General features: G+C 51.3%; 1 protein-coding gene across 1 annotated transcript in view; it reads right to left on the bottom strand.

Moving 5' to 3' along the window:
• The window catches only part of ERGIC1 (endoplasmic reticulum-golgi intermediate compartment 1), a 115,397-nt gene that overhangs the window by 34,130 nt on the left and 62,736 nt on the right, over nucleotides 1-18,531 (bottom strand). Inside the window, exons 4-5 of the mRNA XM_052659135.1 lie at nucleotides 10,390-10,484; nucleotides 6,040-6,164 (exon numbers count right to left, since the gene is read on the bottom strand). Coding sequence (XP_052515095.1) covers nucleotides 6,040-6,164; nucleotides 10,390-10,484 — 220 coding nt within the window. The remainder of the gene's footprint in view (nucleotides 1-6,039; nucleotides 6,165-10,389; nucleotides 10,485-18,531) is intronic.

The raw sequence follows: 18,531 nt of genomic DNA, 5'->3' as shown, positions 1-18,531 counted from the left end.
GGGGCACACTAAGGAAGGCACACCAAGGGGGGCACACTAGGGGGGGCACACCAAGGGGAGCATGCTAAGGGGGGCACGCCAAGGGGGGCACACTAGGGGGGCATGCTAAGGGGGGGCACGCCAAGGGGGCATGCCAAGAGGGGCACGCTAAGGGGGGCACACCAAGGGGGGCTTTAGCTCCAGGTTGTTGTTTCCAATGAGACTCAGGCTCAGTGCGACTTTTAAAAGCCAGAAATCTGAACAACCATCGACAACAGGGTGCTAGAACCCACCCAAAATATGTACCCTGTGTCCAAAGACAAAGAAGCAGTCACAACAAGATGGGAGGAGGGGTGAAATCACAATAAAATCAAACGGGTAGGCGACTCAGAATCTGGAGAACAATAATACCAAAGAAGTTCTTGCACTGTTGTGAAGGTTCCGAGCCTCATGTCAGACTTCCCAATCTGGGAATCTGCAAAGCGACTGGGAATCCCCAGGGAGTTTGACTCTGAAGGCCAGTGGGTTTTGATCACAGGATTTCCACAGGACTGGGGAAAACAGAGACTCCAGTCTTAGACAGCAAACAAAATCTTCTGTGCGCCAAGACCCAGGGTAAAGGAGCAGTGACCTCACAGGAGACTGAACCAGACCTACCCCCTAATTTTGGAGGGTCTCCTGTGGAGACGTGCCTTGGCAATGGCTCGCCGAGGGGACAAGGGCACAGGCGGCAGCAGCCCTGGAAGGGGTCGCTTGGCCTAGATCCTCTTCGGGGTCGCCATTAACCCTACCATAGAGCCTGAGCCTCAGGCCAACCACCAGGAAGGGAGAGCAACCCACCCGTCAGCAGATAACTGAATTAAAGTTTTACTGAGCATGGCCCTGCCCACCAGAGCAAGACCCAGTTTTTCTCATCACCAGTTCCTCCCATCAAAAAGCTTATACAAGGTTATTGTTACCATCTTTCTAAATTCCATATATATGTGTTAGTATACTGTATTAGAGTTTTTCTTTCTGGCTTACTTCACTCTGTATAATAGGCTCCAGTTTCATCCACCTCATTAGAACTGATTCAAATGTATTCTTTTTAATGGCTGAGTAATACTCCATTGTGTATTCATGTTGATGTATGGCAAAACCAATACAATATTGTAAAGTAATTAACCTCTGATTAAAATAAATAAATTTATATTAAAAAAGTCAAAAAATAAAATATATAGACAGGAAAAAAAAAAAAAAAGCTTATACAAGCCTCTTAGCCTCATCTACCAGAGGGCAGACAGAAGAAGCAAGAACCACCACAATCCCGCAGAAGCTAGAAACAAAACCACATGACAGAAGGTAAACCAGGATGAAAAAGCAAAGGGTTTTGTACCAAATGAAGGGATAAGATAAAACACCAGAAAAACAGCCAAATGAAGTAAAGATACGCAACCTTCCAGAAAAAGAATTCAGAATAATGATAGTGAAGATCATCCAGGATCTTGAAAAAAAGAATAGAGGCAAAGATTAAGAAGATGCAAGAAGTGTTTACCAAAGACCTAGAAGAACTAAAGAAGAAACAAAGATGAACAACATACTGGAAGGAATCAATAAAGGCACAAGATGGATAAGTGACCTGCAGAACAGAATGGTGGAAATCACTGCCACAGAACATATAAAAAAGAATGGAAAAAAAAAAGAGGACAGCCAAGGAGACCTCTGGAACAACATTAAATGCACCAACTTTTGCATTATAGGAATCCTGGAAGGAGAAGAAACACAAAGGACCTGAGAAAACATATGAAGAAATAACAGCTGGAAACTTCCCTAAGACGGGAAAGCAAAGAGCAAACATGCCGGGAGCCGGCGTGAGGAATCCTGCCCGTGACAAGGTCATGAGGAAGGAAGCCTGACAAAACGCAAGGACGTGATTAGGCTTCAGGGGTTCCCCCTGGAATTTCCTGAGCATGCACCCCAAAACCCAAAAAATCTGCCTGCTTTTCCACTCTTCTGATATTCTCTGGAAAAAGTCAAATCAGGGCTTTAGTCTTCTGCATTTGAAAGGGATGTTTCAGTTAACCCCCCTATGATAACTCTCTAGCTTGCCTAACAGGTTCCCCGGACCTCTTACAGCTTGTGAATTGCTTACAGCCCCCCAACCTCGAGAGGCACAAAGCTTAAAGCATCTTAAAGATACAGAGCCTTTTCTAAAGAGTTAAAAATCATATCAGTGACAGGTTTTCACTGTTGACTCAATGACTACTGCCAGGCCTCCATATTCTTTATCTTTTAGGCATGTGGGAGGATGTTAATCAATGTAAATGGGATATGGAAAAAGATATATAGTAGTTTTGATGTTAGCAACACTAGACTTTTGAGTTAATTACTTTTCTTTTGTTATAAATCACTGTACCCCTTTTACTTGTTATAAATTGCTGTGTCTTTGCTATGTAAGAATGTAACTTTATTTAGTGTTTTCTGAGAGTGGCACCAGACTTAGGGAAGATCAACACAAATAAGTCTTCTGGTTGATGAACCCTTATCAGAAAAAAGGCTGTAAAATGTTAATTGGCCCTTTTGGCCGGAAGATGATGTAAATTACCTAAGACTTGTGTATACAACTAGGCATGCAGAGAGAAAAGCCTGGTTTTGATAAGAGTCTGGGCTGCTAACACTGCATAATTTTGTATTACCCATTGATCTCTATGTACAATCAAAAAGGTATAAAAGGCCTTTCTAGACAATAGAGGCCAGGCCAGTCACTGGACTGGTTTCCCCCGTGTCTCCTCTTTACTCTAATTTCTGGCTGAATTCCCATCTGGAGCGGGGCGGCTCGCCATGTCTACTTACTTGTCCTGGCTTCTAAGACCCACGCGAAAGGGAGCCTAAGGTGGGGCACCCTTCGATATTCAAGTGGGCGCCGGTGGCCCAACGTAGATGGTGCAAGCTCCTTGTCTGGAACTTTATTGGCCTTCCCCTTAAGCCAAGTTATTCAGCCTTCTTTCTCCACTTAATTTTCCTACTACACTATTTCTCCCCAATCTAATCTTATATTTCTATATTAATAAATAAGTTCTCCTTGCCAACGCCATCCCCACTTTGAATTCCCTGGATCCACCGGGGCTGGACCCCGGCACAAACCAAGCCCAGGAAGCAGAGAGTTCCGGGCAGGACAAACTGAGGGGGGAACACACAGAGACACACAGTAATCAAACATGATGACAATCAGAGACAAAGACAAAAGATTAAAGAAACAAGCGAAAAACGACAAAGAGCACACAAGGGGACTCCCATCAGCAGTTGACTTCTCAACAGAAACCCAGCAAGCCAGAAGGGAACGGCATGGCATATTTAAAGTGACGAAAGGGAAGAACCTACAGCCACGAATACTCCACCCAACAAGACTCTTGTTCAGATTTGATGAGAAATCAAAAACTTTACAGACAAGCAAAAGTTAAGAGAATTCAGCACCAAAAAAACAGCTTTACAACAAATACCAAAGGAACTTCTCTAGGCAAGAAACACAAGAGAAGAAAAAGACCTACACAGAATAAACCCAAAACAATTAAGAAAATAATAATAGAATCATACGTATCGATAATTACCTTAACTGTAAACGGATTTAGTGTACCAACCAAAATCACAGACTGGCTGAGTGGATGAGAACATGTTCATGTATGCACTGCCACTTGCCACTTCACTCTATTTAACCTCCCAATTGTATGTAATTATTTTATATTGTTAGGTTAATCACGTTCCCATTATGGCTTGCAATCGTAATTATCTTTTGTTTTTTGTCTGGGGATTGATTGTGAAAACCGATAAACACCTTTTACTATGGTGATTATGTAACTATCATTCACTTAATACCATTTGTATCATGATTGGTCAACAGAAAACAATAGAGTTCTATATCATTAAAACTATCATTTAATAGGAAAACCTGAGTCTACTTTTTAAAATCCAGATGTATAACAGGATTACTTTGAAATTTTTTGAAAAACACAAATGCCCAGATACTGCTATTCTTCTCCAAAGCTCCAGAAGCATTTCTAGTCAGCAGCCATGTTTAAAAACAACTGGACTAAATGAAAACATCAAGTTGTTTTAAATATATACACTTAAATGTATACAATTTAAATTTGTTAATTATACCTCAGTAAAGCTGGGAAAAAGATAAATGTAAAGATATACATATACACAGAGAGTATAGATTTAGAAAGATCTAAGAAACATTAACCAAACCAAACACAAGGCAATGTGTGAACCTTGTCGTTATTGTTTTGAACATATCACAGAAAAATACATTTTTTTTAGACAATTGGAGGAATTTGGACACCAAGTGGATGTTTGATGATAATAAGAGATTATTTTTTAGGTGTAATGACGGCATTGGACTATGCTAAAAAGAATACTTAGTTTTGGTCAAACTGAAGTTTTCATATAAATACGGAATTATTTACAGACATAATGATATAATGAATGTCTATATTAAATAATCTAGGGTGAGTGAGTTGGAGAGTGGAGGCGGTATGGAGAAAACACGACTGACCAGATGTTGACAGTTCTTAAAGCAGGATGGTGGGAACATGTGTGGGGGGGTTATCGTCTTCCTTCCCCTTTTCTGTGTTTGAAATTTTTTAATAATAAAAACTTTATTAAAAAATAAAAGCCAGAGATCTGGACGCCCAGTCTTTGATATTGGCTCTGATGGATCCCAACGCTGTTGCACGGCAAATGTAACTTGTTTGGGGGCTGGGTGTGGCCAGTGAGTTTGCAACCTCTAATTGAGATAGCAGGAAGAAGGGCCTCTGAGCAGAGGCTACAGGAGGGCAGGCAGAAACCAGTGGCTCAACAACTTCCCTGGTGGTCCAATGGTTAAGAACCCACTTTCCAATGCAGGGGACTTGGGTTTGATCCCTGGTCGGGAAACTAAGATCCCACGTGCTTCGGGGCAGCTAAGCCAGTGCACTGTAACTACTGAGCCATCACACCCTGGAGCCTCTGCAGGCCCGTGCAACTACAGAGCCTACACAACCAGAGAAGAGCGTGTGCCACTACGAAGACACAGCACAGGGAGAAAAGAGCCAGTGGCTCAGTCTGTCTGGGACTGGGAAGGAGAGATGGGGGACCGGGAGACAGCTGCGCAACCTTGGCTGCGGCAGTTAACCTCTCTGGGTCTGTTTCCTCGTGTGTAGAAAGCTGCCACCTCACAGTTGTTGCTCCACTGCAACGACACATAAAAAGCCCAGGAGAGTGCTGGCTGCCTCCGGGCTTCCCCGGCTTTCCCAAATGCACTGTGCTGACACCTTTAACTTAGGATCCGAAGTTCCTGGTTTTAGCGACAGAACAACATCGATACCTGAATGGCCCTTTGGAGCTGACCAGGTATTTTCAAACCAATTCACTCTCACTCCTCCCCTGCTTTACCCCTCATCACAGCACTTACCACCCACTGAAATGCTTTTTAGTTTGCACACTGTCTGCCCTCCTCCACTAGAACGGAAGCCCCACCAGTGCAGGAACACTGCCCACCTAGTCCAGGCACTGCCCAGAGCCGACAGCCCACCCCGGAACACAGCAGGTGCTCCATGAAAGCGTTCTGAACGAATGAATGTATAACAGTTCATTTAATCATCACTAAGACTTTGTGGAGTGAACAGGGTCATGTAATTATTATCATCACACCCTCAAGCCCAGAGATTTAAAAACTGAGGTTAAGATGGCTTGAGTGACCTGGAGACCTTTGCTTGGCCAAGAGAGGGTAGGGCAAGGAGGCACACTCGGGTTCAGGGCTGCCAATCCCACCGTCTTCTCACCACCCACTCCTTCCACATTGGGGAAAAGAGTAGCTCCTTCCTCAACCGGCCAGCTGGGGCTCCAAACCTCAGGGAGCCTGAAATCCCCACTCAAGATTCTCAGCAAGAACTGCCAGGTACCTAGACGCTGGTCCTGAGCTTGCCAGGGGCCTGGGGAGGGAAGGCGAGTAGATGCACAGCTCCACCATCCAGTTTCCAGGGAGGAAGGGGACGGTGGGGACGGGGAACAGGCGAGAGGGGACCAGGCAGGGTCTCCTACCTTGTTGATGCTGAACTGCCCCTCGAAGCGGCAGCCCACCCCGTTGTTCAGCGGGATCTTCATTGAGTTGTCGATATGCCCCACTTCGTGCCTGCCCATCTCATCCTGGATGTCGAGCCCGACCACTGCAGGGGCAAGGAGGGAAGAGTCACAAACACCCAGAGAAACAGGGACCCCTCGTGCATCCACTGGATGGCCAGGCAGGGCCCCCAGCCATCCAGGAGCTCACAGTCTAGAGACACACAGAGTCACAGAGAGGAGGAGACAGGGACGGCTGGAGCCAGAGAGAGGCAGCACACAGCGTTCCTGTCCCCCGCCACGGCCACCGCCAGCGAGAGAGTCGGGGGCGGCAGCAGCGGAGGGTGCAGGGTGAGGACTCTGCTAGCTTCGAGGCTGCCGGCGGGCGGCGGAGGGCCAGGCTTAGAAGGTGTCTTAATCCTGGTCTGGCCTTTTCCCAGCTTGCAACCTTGGCTAAGGCACTTCACCTCTCACATCTTGGTTTCCTTCCCTGTGAATGGGGAGGGGAGGGGTAGGGATACTAATCAAAGCTTCCTTGGAGAATCACAAGGATCAGATAATTAATGTGTTAAAAATGCTTACAATGGGGCCTAGTGCTCAGTAGGTGGCAAGCACCTAATGGCCATCAGCACTTGCTAAGTTTCAGACAGTCTCTGCGTCCTCTGGGTATCATTCAGGGTCAGGCAGCCATTCATTCACAACTCACACCTTCCTTTACCCAGTGCCTGTTCCTGCCCTCTAGGAGCATGGGCACTTTTCTGAGCTCCTCAGCACACTTAAAGGGGAAACCTGGGGCCTGGAGTCCCGGTCCTGGCTCCAATGTGACTCTCCATCACCTACTATGACTCAGCTTCCCAATCTGCAAAATGGGCAGGCTCAGGCCAACTGGATTCCCTGAGATGGTGTAAGTAGCAAGCATGGGATCCCTGTAAACTATGGAGATGCAGAGATCACTCTGACAGGAAAGCTAAGAAACCAGGTTGTGATACAGAGAAAGAGCAGCTGGAAGCAATTTTCAGTGAGCCGACTATAGAAAGGAAAAATGGGAAGAACCTTGCATTCCTCAATGAGGGATGGAAGGACAAGAGGGCCCATCCATAGAAGGGAGTGTGATGCACTATTAAAAATGATGTTCCCAGGTCTGTAGTATGTGGGAAATGCTGATGTCATAATGTTCAGATTAAAGGAAATGCAAGCAGGTCTCCGTTTGACTCAGCAGTTCCACCCCCAGGGAGCTCATCCCCCAGGCACACAGGCACGGAGACATGATGCAAGGCTCCGGCCAACCTGGCTGGAAATCATGACGATGGGAAGCAACCCCACTGCCCACCAGCGGGGGACTGGTCAATGGCACAGCCCCTCTAGGTCACTGTGCAGCGGGTGCAAGGAAAGGGCTCCATCCATATGTGGGGAGAGGCAGCCTGAGCTCTGGGGCTGTCCTGTCCTGTCTGGGGTTCCTGGCTCTGCCCCTACTGGCCACGGCACCTCGAGCGAGTTAACCTCTCTGTGCCTCCGTTGCTTGCTCTATCCTAGTTAAAACAAACTGACTACGGGCTAGACCCTCTTCCAAGTGCCTTTTCCATGAAAAGACACCCTCTGAACACCCCTGTGGGGAAGATACCCTCATCAGACCCACCCTATACTGGGGGGCACTGAGGCACAGACAGGTTAAGTACCTCGCCTGAGATCTCACAGCTAAGAAACAATGGCGCTTAGACGGAAACCCACAGAGTCTGGATTCAGACTCTGGCCACTCTGCGAGAACACCTCATCTTAGTGCACTCACACAACCAAGGGATTCGGGACACGGCCTGGCCCCGAGTAAGGGCTGAATCAACGGCAGCTGTGCTTATTATTTTCCCAATATCATGAGTAATATAAGAAGAGCCCCAAGATACAAACGGAAAAAACAAGAAATCTCAGAAAGGTCCCCTCTAGTCTGGTCCCAATTAAGTTAAAAAAAAAACCACCACCACCAAACATGACCTATGTCTGCAGACAGACAGACAGATACATAGGGGTGGGAGGAGGGGTCCCAGCTGCTGACAGAGGATTCGTCCAGGTGGCTGGCATGTGGGATGAACTTACTTCTTTTACTTTTTTTTAATGTTATTTCTGTATTTTGAACTCATATACCTTTTTTAAAAAAGCATCCCTGGATTAGTTGTGTAACAGAGAAATATTATTTCTGAAAGCAGGATATGAGATTACACAGGCAGCATGATCTCAACCATGTTTAGAAGAACAGGGATGGAAGGCCAGCGGGATGGAGCGGCGTCAAATGTCAACTGATGTTGTCATCGGGGGTGGAATTATGGGCGATTTCTTCTCTCTCTGCTGCTCCGGATTTTCCAAAGGTACAATGATGAGCATGCATTTTTTTTCTATAATACAAATCTGAAGTTCTTTAAAGGAAAGTCTGAGTGTGGGGCTCTGGCGGGGTGGGGAGGGCCGTGTGGGTCGGCACAACCAGCGGCTTGAGGTCGCTCAGCCCCTCCTGGGCTGGAACCCAGCCTAGAGCCGCCTCTCCTCCCACCCCTGCCCTACTGGTCCCAGTCCTCGGCCTAACATTTCCTTGTTCCAGAGACATGGCCAACTCCCAAATGAGAAGCTGCCAGACCAAGTATTTTTCTGAGAGAAAGAGAAAAAATAAAAATAAAACCAATTCATTTCAACAGGTTCCCTGGCTCGGGGCCCACTGTGGATTCAACAGTGTGATGTAATTCTCACCAAAAGCAATAACAGGGTTGAATCTCTCCCTATCTCAGACCCACCCAACGGTCTGCCCTTCAGGAGAAAGGGAGGGAGTGGGAGGAGGAGGAGGGTCTGCACGGGGTCAGTGCCAGGCTGGGCAGAGGGGCAGCTGGAAACCCAGCCTGCTCATGGACAGATTTAGGAACCAGCTCCTCAAAGCCTCCAACAACAAGCCGGAGACAGCACTATGCTGGGCTTCCCTGGGGGCAAGTGGTAAAGGATCCGCCTGCCAACGCAGGGGACGTGGGTTCAGTCCCTGGTCTGGGAGGATCCCACGTGTTGAGGGGCAGTTAAAGCCTGTGCGCATGAACTACTGAGCCTGGGCTCCAGAGCCCGGGGGCCTCAACTACTGAGCCTGGGCTCCAGAGCCCGGGGGCCTCAACTACTGAGCCTGGGCTCCAGAGGCCAGGGGCCCCAACTACTGAGCCTGGGCTCCAGAGCCCGGGGGCCTCAACTACTGAGCCTGGGCTCCAGAGCCCGGGGGCCTCAACTACTGAGCCTGGGCTCCAGAGCCCGGGGGCCTCAACTACTGAGCCACTGCAATAAGAAGCCTGTGCAGCACAGCTAGAAAGAAGCCCCGCTGGCCACAAGCAGACAGAACCCAAGCGCAGCAATGAAGATCCAGCACAGCCATAAATAAATAATATATTTGTTAAAAAGAGATAGCACTATGCCTGTTTTACAGTTGACGAAATGAGGCCTGGAGGGGTCACCTTAGCCAGCGCCACACAGTTTCAATAAACAAAGGAGCTAGAATCTGATCCCTAAACCAGAATCAAAGAGCCTTGTTTTATACAGGTAATTCATTCTCTTGGTTTTGAAACAAAATTTTTTAAAAGTACTCACTTTGGCAGCACATATACTAGAAAAACAAACAAAAGCCACAAAAGCACCCCCCCACCCAGCCACATAAAGGTGTGCACAGTAAAAGGGGATTTCCCCATGGCTAATAACTCTGCGCTCACTCTATTCCAGGTGACTCCTCCTGGGTAGCTGGAGGTCTCCACGCCTTGGATTGCCTGGGAGTTTATGTGGCCTCCGGCCCTCCCCGCACACTCCTCTGTAGCCAGCAGCCAAGGCCATGGATAACAACAGGCCAGCCCCCTTGCTACCAGGAGGGACAAACCACGATGTCATTCACACGCCACAGCTCCCCGTGGGATGAGGCTGCGATCAGACGTCAGCTGAACACACACCTGCCTGTCATCTTACCTCCCTCATGCCCTTACAGGTTCCTCCTGGGAGCCCTCTTGCACTCAGTCACTTATGAAACACCTAGGCTTTGCTTCTTAGGAACTTGACCTCAGAGACTCCCTACCCCTACCTCAACCTGGCTACTCTCTAGAGGTAAATTGTTGGCAGTTTCTTAAATATAGTTTTTTGATCCCCAAAACCCCCCAAGTGCACGCACATGGCACAACATCCTCCCCATGAAAAGTAGGCAGGGAGAGATTCCTGCTGCTCCTTATTTGCAGCTTGCCATCCACCTAATGTCCTAACTTATCTCACCATTTCTGCACACACAGCACTGTCTACAGGTGGCGTCTTGCAGAGCAGAGGGGTGCTGGGAATACTCACATTCGCAGTGCAAATTGGGGAGACTGATGTTCAGGCTGACGTCAATCTTGCCCCCACTGTCCTTGTCTGGGTCATCGACGTACAGCTCGTTCACACTGCGGAAGACAAGTACGGGAGCCTCAGTGAGATGGGGGGACTCATCCTGGCTGCAGGGGACAGCCTGGGATGCTTCACTTGGTGACCACGGCTCTGCTACCCTGGACTCCCAGCTGGGGGAAGCCTGGGCCTGCCCAGGCACAGGGGAGCCGGGCTCCCATCTCCATACGTGGTTGTGGCTTAGTTGCAAAGTCGTGTCCAACTCTTGTGACCCCATGGAGCAGAGCCCACCAGGCTCCTCTGTCCATTGGGTTTTCCAGGCGACAACAGTGGAGTGGGTGGCCACTTCCTCCTCCAGGGGCTTTTCCTGACCCAGGGACAGCACCCAGGTCTCCTGTGCTGCAGGCATGCTCCTGCACTGCAGGTGGGTTCTTTACTGAGAGAACCACCTTGGGAGTTACAACCCAGCCCCATGGTATTCTTCAACTTCGGGCCTCACCACTCAGAAGGAGGGGAGGAGGACTGGACAGGATGGTGGAAAGAGCATGGCTTTCGGAGTCAGACGATTCATTTTCCACTTGTGATCCTGCCACTTCTCTATGGAACTCAGGTAGATAACTTCACCTCTGCAAACCCATTGATTAAACGGGGGTACCCCCACCCACTGTTCATGGGGTGTCCTGAACACTTAAATGCGTAATCAGACCGTATTAGGGGTTGGGGCCTGACACCGACAGGCACCCAGGTCCAGACTCCCTCCTCTTTGAGCTCCCCTGACTCTCAAGTGGGGCAGTCTCTGGGTGCTCATCTTCTCCCAAGCGCTCACAAGGCCCTGGGCCAGGCACCACGTCTGAGACATGATTAGCACACAGATCCCTTTCCTGTGGCTGCTGTTGCAAACTATCACACACCTAATGGGTTAAAACAACACACATTTATTCTCTTATACTTTTGGAGGTCAGAAGTCTGAGATGGGTCCGTGGGGCTGTACTCCTTCCGGGGAGAATCCGTTTCCAGCTTCCAGAGGCTTCGGCTCCTGGCTCCTTCCTCCACCTTCCGTGAGCCGCAGGGGAGCTGCTCTTCTCTCTGATCTCCTCTGCCCCTCTTGTGAGGACTCTCGTGATTCCATCCACCCGATAACCCAAGATCATCTCCTGTCTCCAGACCCTTGACATACTCACATCTGTAGAGTCCCTTTTACCTTTGTAAGGTGACATACTTGCTGCTTTCGGGGACAGGGGCCTGGGTGGTGCAGGGGAGGCATAGTGTGGGGCAGGTCGCTCCATGGGCAGCTAGGCTTCCTTGCTGTCGGCGACAACAGAACCACACTGGGACCTGCTGGCAAGACACTAAGTGTCCAGTGTGTGCTGACCTATTCGATCACCAGCTGTTCTTTTATTAACAAATATTTACTTATCGATTTGGCTGCGCCAGGTCCTAGGTGCAGCACTTGGGATATCTGATCTTTGTTGCAGCAAGTGGGATCTTTATCTGTGGCATGAGAAATCTTAGTTGCAGCATGTGGAATCTAGTTCTCTGACCAGGGGTTGAACCTGGGTGCCCTGCATTGGAAGCATGAAGTCTTAGCCACTGAATCCTTAAGGAAAATCCTTCAACAAATACTTTTTGAGCATGTACTACCTGTCAAGCACTAGAGTGAGTGAGGAATTGGACAGACAAGGTCCCTGCCTTCATTTACGACATTTGCTCCCTGGAAGAAAAGCTATGACAACCTAGACAGGGTATTAAAAAGCCAAATTTGCCAACAAAAGCCCACATAGTCAAAGCTATGGTTTTTCCAGTAGTCATGTACAGTTGGGAGAGTTGGACCATAAAGAAGGCTGAGTGCCGAAGAACTGATGCTCTTGAACTGTGGTGCTGGAGAAGACTCTTGGGAGTCTCTTGGACAGCAAGGAGATCAAACCAGTCAATCCTAAAGGAAATCAACCCTGAATATTCATTGAAAGAACTGATGCTGAAGCTCCAATACTTTGGCCACGTGATCCAAAGGACCCTGGATGTTGGGAAAGATCGAGGGCAGGAGGAGAAGAGGGTGACAGGGGATGAGATGGCTAGGTGGCACAGTTGGATGGCATCACCAACTCAATGGGCATTAGTTTGAGCAAATTCCGGGAGACAGTGAAGGACAGACTGGTATGCTGCAGTCTGTAGGGTCACAAAGAGCCAGACACGACTCAGTAACTGAATAACCAACAACTGCCTTCACTGAGCTGAGACATTGTTTGCCTCCTAAATAAACAGGTCACCCCAACTATGATGCCTGCTTTGATGGAAAGCTTCAGGGTGCTGCGGGAGGGACTCACAGGGTGATGGACCCCTGGGGAGAGTGAGCTAGGAAGGTGTCTGAGGAGATGAGAGATGAGGTCTGAAGGATGAAGAGGCTGTCCTGGCAAAGAGGGAGGGAGAGTCGTTGGGACAACCTGTGCAGAAACCTGGAAGCAGGGAGGGCAGGGGTCGTTTGGGGAAATGCATGAAGGTCGCCATGGCTGCGAAGCACAGGGAAATGGGTGTGATGCAGTCGGAGCAGGGGCAGACGCCAGGTTAGGCAGGCACGAGGCTACATGAGGCCTTCACACTGGATCCCAAGCACAGCAGTGTGGTCTGGCTGGCACTTTGACGGGATCCCTCGGGCAGATTCGAGGATGGCCCAGGGGGTCCCTGTGCACCACGGAGAAGCTGCTGTTGTGGTCAGAGGTGGCAGCCTGGACCCAGTGTCCAGGAATATGGAGAGGAGGGAGAGATGCAGGCTACAGGGTGCAGAGCAGCCAGAACTCGCCGATGGACAGGGCGTGGGGATGGGTGGAAGAAGGCATGTTAGCAGATGGCCGTGTTTCTTTCTGGAACCACATGTTAGGCTGGGAGCCCCTGAAAGAGGGAGCCCAGGACTACTGGGGAAGGAAAAATACCAAGCTCCATACGGCTGTGCCGAGTTCAAGGTGACTTGGAGACAGCCTCGAGGAGCTGCTGAGTGGACACCAGGTGGCTGTGGCTGCAGCCCACCTCTGATTCCCAGGTCACTCCCCAAAGGGAAAGAGCACCAACTCCAGAGACCAGCCTAATGGACAGTGCGTGAGGCAGCCAGGCTGTGGTTATTTTAAACATAAAGTCAGGTCCTGTGGGTCCTGTCCACAGGCTGTAACATAAAGGACTATTGGCTCCAAACAACTGGACTCTAAAGAGAGCCTTGTGAATGATCACTTCTTTGGGAAAGAATGAGTCAGGCTGGGGCAAAGGCACTTCATTTTTACTAAGACCCTGTCTCTGTGTCCCCAGCTCCTGGTGCATGTCGCTGATGTTCAATTAACAAGAAAAGGTAGGCTCGGAAAGATACCTGGGGCCTATTTCTTGGGAGCCACAAGGATGCGCTCAGAGGTGAGAGAGCAGCAGGCCTGGCTTAGCCTTCAGATGGCTGGGCCTGCATCCCATTAAGCCAGGAAAGGACCAAACAGGTCTATGCACGTTCACGTTACCCCATCTGCTCCTGGGAAATACCCTGATCTCCATTTCATTCTCTTTTTGGCCATGTCACGCAGCATGTGAGATCTTAGTTCCCTGACACGTGCCCCCTGAAGTGGAAGTGTGGGGGCCTAACCACTGGACCACAGGGGGTCCTTGATCTCCATTCCAGAACCAGGAAACTGAGGCTCAGAGAAGGTGAGCCCCTTCCCCAGAGAGTCGATCAAGGTGGAGCCCCAACTCAGGTCTGCCTTCTGCCAGGCTCTCCAAGGCTCACACTGCGTCCCCTCCCTCCCATCCTCAGCATCCAGGGTCAAGGGAGAAACAGAAGGGGGCCCTGGCCCTCTGAAGCCACCGGGTGTGAGAGAGGGGACGGGGCTGGGCTTGGCCCACATAAGCGATCAGGAGGAACAAGGGAGCCAGTGGCAGGGGAGCGATCAGGACCACACGAGCTTACGCTGGAGGAAGGCTAACTTGTGCACAGCCAAATGCTCCTTCTCAAGCCTTCAGTGCCCCATTTCTATAATTCGCAGCCCCACAGGGTTGCTGGGTAATAAGGTCGCCAGGTGATTAAGAGAACGTCACTGAGGGAGAGCCTCCTGCTTCCCTTCCTAGCTGCGTAAGACTCTTCCTTGAAGCTAATACCCGCTCCTACCTGGGAGGCGGGGCCCCTGCACGTTGCTGAGGGCCTGTAGGATGATGTCACCCCCTGGCAATCCTCCGGAGGTGACCTCAGTGCAGAGCGAGGTGCAGCCCAGGTGTGGCGCCAAGGTGAGCTCACCCCCGAGGCTCTGGGAGGCCTCTCCCGGGGGCTGAAGTGCCACCCCTGGACAAACCGGCTGAAGGACTGGGGAGGGGCTGGGAAACTCACTGGCCTGAGAGCTGGGGGCCAGCCTGGTTACATAAGGCTGGGGCTGGCTCCTCCCAGGCGCCTTCCGGAAGGGCCCAGGGCTGCAGGATAAACACGGTTCAATCACCTGTCCGCCCGCCGGATGAGGTCAACACAGCCGCCTTCCACATCTCGGGAAAACGTTCCAGAGACCCTGGGCTCCTGCCATGCCTGCCAGTGCCGCAGACGTGCCCCCAGCACCACTCATGGGTGCCTGCCAAGCCGAGCTAGCCGCTACCGGCTGGACTGACTCTGACAGGCCAACCGAGGCTAGAAACCGGCCCACTGTATGTTAGACACGTACCTTAAGAAAAAGGAGGCGAGAGGAAAGGAAAGGGGAGGGAGAAAAGGAGAAAAAGGGGGCTGGTGGTTCCAGCGACTTCACAGGCGTGTGTGAGGATCGGTGCAAAGCTGCGGGCTGCCCCGGGCCAGGGGTGTGCGTCGCCCCTCTGTGTCTGAGCAGCTAGTGCAGAGCACGGGCCCTGTTGGGGAGAGGGAGCGAGACCGCGCGACGGACCTCCAGGCTCCCGGGGTTCAGCTCCTAGCTCTGCCACCCATGGGCTGGCTGACCTCCTACAGGGGGCTTTCCCTTCTTCACCCACTGTTTTCCCAGACGGAAAACAGGGACACAGCCTTAGAAAACCATACACGCCCAGTGAATGTCCACTACAATTACTGTTATTATCATAACGTTTACTGAGTTCGAAGTCCAGGGACAGCGACAGGACCCGTTCCACAGCCTGTTGTGAGGGATAAACATGTGTGCAAGACGCTTGGGAGCTCCGTCGCTCAGTCGGGTCCGACGCTGAGACCCCATGGACTGTAACCCGCCAGGCCCCTCTCTCCATGAAATTTTCCAGACAAGAATACTAGAGTGGGTTGCCATGTCCTACCCCAGGGGATCTTCCCAACCCAGGGATCTAACCCACATCTCCGACACTGGCAGGTGGACTCTTTACCACTGACACACCTGGGAAGCCCTGGTATATTCTAAAGCCCGCACAAAAGCTGGCCTTGCTAATCCAAGGAGACGTCCCAGTTCTGGGTAACCAGCTGATGCCAGGCACTACGCTGGGGCCTTCCACACATATTAGCTCGTTTAATACTCACAGCACACCACTGTTTAATAGGGTTTACTGTTTAATAGGGTCTTCTGTTTTCACAAGGATGAAACTGGGCTCGGAGGTAGATAAAAGACTGGCCAAGATCACACAGCTGGGAAACTACAGAGGCAGAATCTGAAGCTGGAGCCACTGGTGCCCAGAGCCATGCTCTTTCCACCGCATTCCACTGGATGGGACAGGATCAATGAAAGACTGAGAGGCAGGTGGCTCCCAGGAGGCCTGTGACACAGGGGCCACCATCTTCCTGGTGAACTCCAGACGCCAGCCCACCTCACTCCACCCCTGGCCCAAGCACCACTGGGCACGGAGGTGTAAGGGGTCCACTCCCTCTGTGCCCCTCCCTGTCATCTCCACCCTTCACCCCTTGGTGGGCTGCAGCATCTGCTCCCCGCCCCCAGCCCCTACCCCAGACAAGGGCTCCCTGAACTGGTAGCAGAAAGCGCATGCTCACGACCTCTGTTGGGGCGAGGCACATTCCAGGTGGAGGACGCCAGACAGCATGGGGGTCAGTGAGCAGCAGCCACGTAGGGAGAGAGGAAGAGAGGGATTGGGGAGGTATGGGCAGGGGAGGGTAGGTGGAATGTAACAGAGGGCCTTGAAATTCTAGGCTGAGGCGTGAGTCCGATGACATCTACGGAAAGCAATTTTATTTGCTTTTAGAAGAGTACTTGAATACTTCGGATTCCTGCCCAAAGTTGCTGACCTCCATGCTTAATCATTTGATTTAACGGGAACTTACACAGCAGGGAGGCTCGTGGTAAGGGCCTGGGGTGGGAGTGGAAGGAGAGGGATGAGGTTATGTAGGCAAGCTCTCTGGGACCCTGAGTTTGAAATCCTGACAGTTCCAGGGGCAAGTGAGTCCATCTATGACCTACCAGGCAGATGTCCAGAAAGCATCTTTTTCCAGCCACCTAGTCCTGCCCCCGCCCCTTTCCCCACAGCCACTGCCCTGGGACCCTCAGCCCCTCTGTCCTGGGTCACCATCCAGCACCCCCCACCAGGCCTTGGGCTCCAGGGTCACCTCATCCCACACCCATCTTTGCAAGAGGTGATCTTTCCGAGGCACGAACCTGATCCCATCACTGCTCAGAAGCCTCCGGGCCTCCCGCTGCTCCTCCACGTGGTGACCATGCTCTCTACCCAGCTTGGACTCCCAATCCAGACCTCAGAGTGGGTAACCTGGGCTCCTAGGGAGCCATCCAGCCCCTCCTCCAGGCTACGCTACTGGCCACCCCACTCTGGGCCTGCGTGTGAGGATAATGCCCAATTCTTTCAGGGGAATGCCCGAGTTCCAACTTGGTGGGCAAGGGGCCCCTGCCTGTGCAGCCCCCCGCCCCCTCTAGAATGGTGCATCCAAGTCTCTCAGGGAACTATTCCTTCCAGAAAACAGGAGTTCCCATGTCCCCGGGGCTCCAAAATGCTCTGAACAGGAAAGGGCAGGATACGGGGGCCTGGTACCAAGTCTAGGCTTTGCCCTCAGACAGGCCTGGGCCTGATTCTCACTCAGACTGCTCACTGACCAACCTTGCTGTGGTTTTAGCCTCCTGGCACCTCAGTTTCCCCAGCTATAAAGTCAGGCTGATGCCAACAGCAGTACTTGGCACCAAGGGTTCTGCGACCGTTAAGGGAGCATTGTAAAGTGCTGACGTCGGTGGCCAGCACATGGTGGCCCACTATAAATCAAGACCGGAAAGTACAATGAGTTGTATTAAGCTATAAACGATCAATGGAGAGATCCAATGACCACATTTTTTAAATTATAAATCCTCATCAAGTTAATAGTGGAGAAGAGCCAGAGCCTGGGCAGTCAAAGGCCGGAATGTACTGTGGCAATGTCCTCTGAGGATGGGGTGCCATTCCCCTGCGAACACGGAGCCTCTGAGCACCCTGCAGGGTCACTTTCCCATGGATAATTAATGGCCGGGTCAAAGTCCAACCACGCAGACAAACAGGTCTCCCTCTCACCGGGCTGGGTCAGAATAGCCTCTTATGTCACTGAGAACACAGGCCAGTGCTGGAGCGATGTTGATCCACCAGCAGTGACCTCATCTCCTCGGGTTACAATTTCACGGTGGGGAGTGGGGAGACCAATCCACTGTGGTCACCAAGCTGCCCGGGAGGGCCAGCCACACCGAAAAGGAAAAGAACTTGACCCACAGTCCTTCCTGGATCAGCAGGGCTTCCTGGGGGCCAGGGGTGGTCAGAGAAGCTTCTGAGAGAGGAAGGACCCCGAGGCACAACTCTTACTCGTCTGGAATGTTCTGTGGAGTCCTCGCCCCTGAGGACGCCCTCTGGGCAGCTCCTGCACCTTGGTCATGAGGCCGCAGAGAGGAGGCATCAGGGTCACTGTATCATCGTGGACGGAGCCTCTGGCCCCACAGGCCTCTTCTCTCACCCCCCCTGCCCTCCCTCTCTCCCCGCGGGGAGCTCACCAGCTCAGAGCCAGACACAAGGCAAGCCCCTCATGTTTGGATTCTGCCCCTCACCCCTCATGTTTCTTCCTCTCCAGGCATGTGGTGGGGCCAGAGTGTCCAGAATGCCCCCACGAGCCAAGAAGAGGATGTCCTGGAAAGGGGAACGGGCCAGAGTGGCGGGGACACACCGTACTCCTGGGGA

The sequence above is a fragment of the Budorcas taxicolor genome, chromosome 20, assembly GCF_023091745.1.
Source record: "Budorcas taxicolor isolate Tak-1 chromosome 20, Takin1.1, whole genome shotgun sequence".
Taxonomy (NCBI): domain Eukaryota; kingdom Metazoa; phylum Chordata; class Mammalia; order Artiodactyla; family Bovidae; genus Budorcas; species Budorcas taxicolor.
The sequence above is the reverse complement of the archived record's forward strand: the minus strand, read 5'-3'. Positions and strand labels throughout refer to the sequence as shown.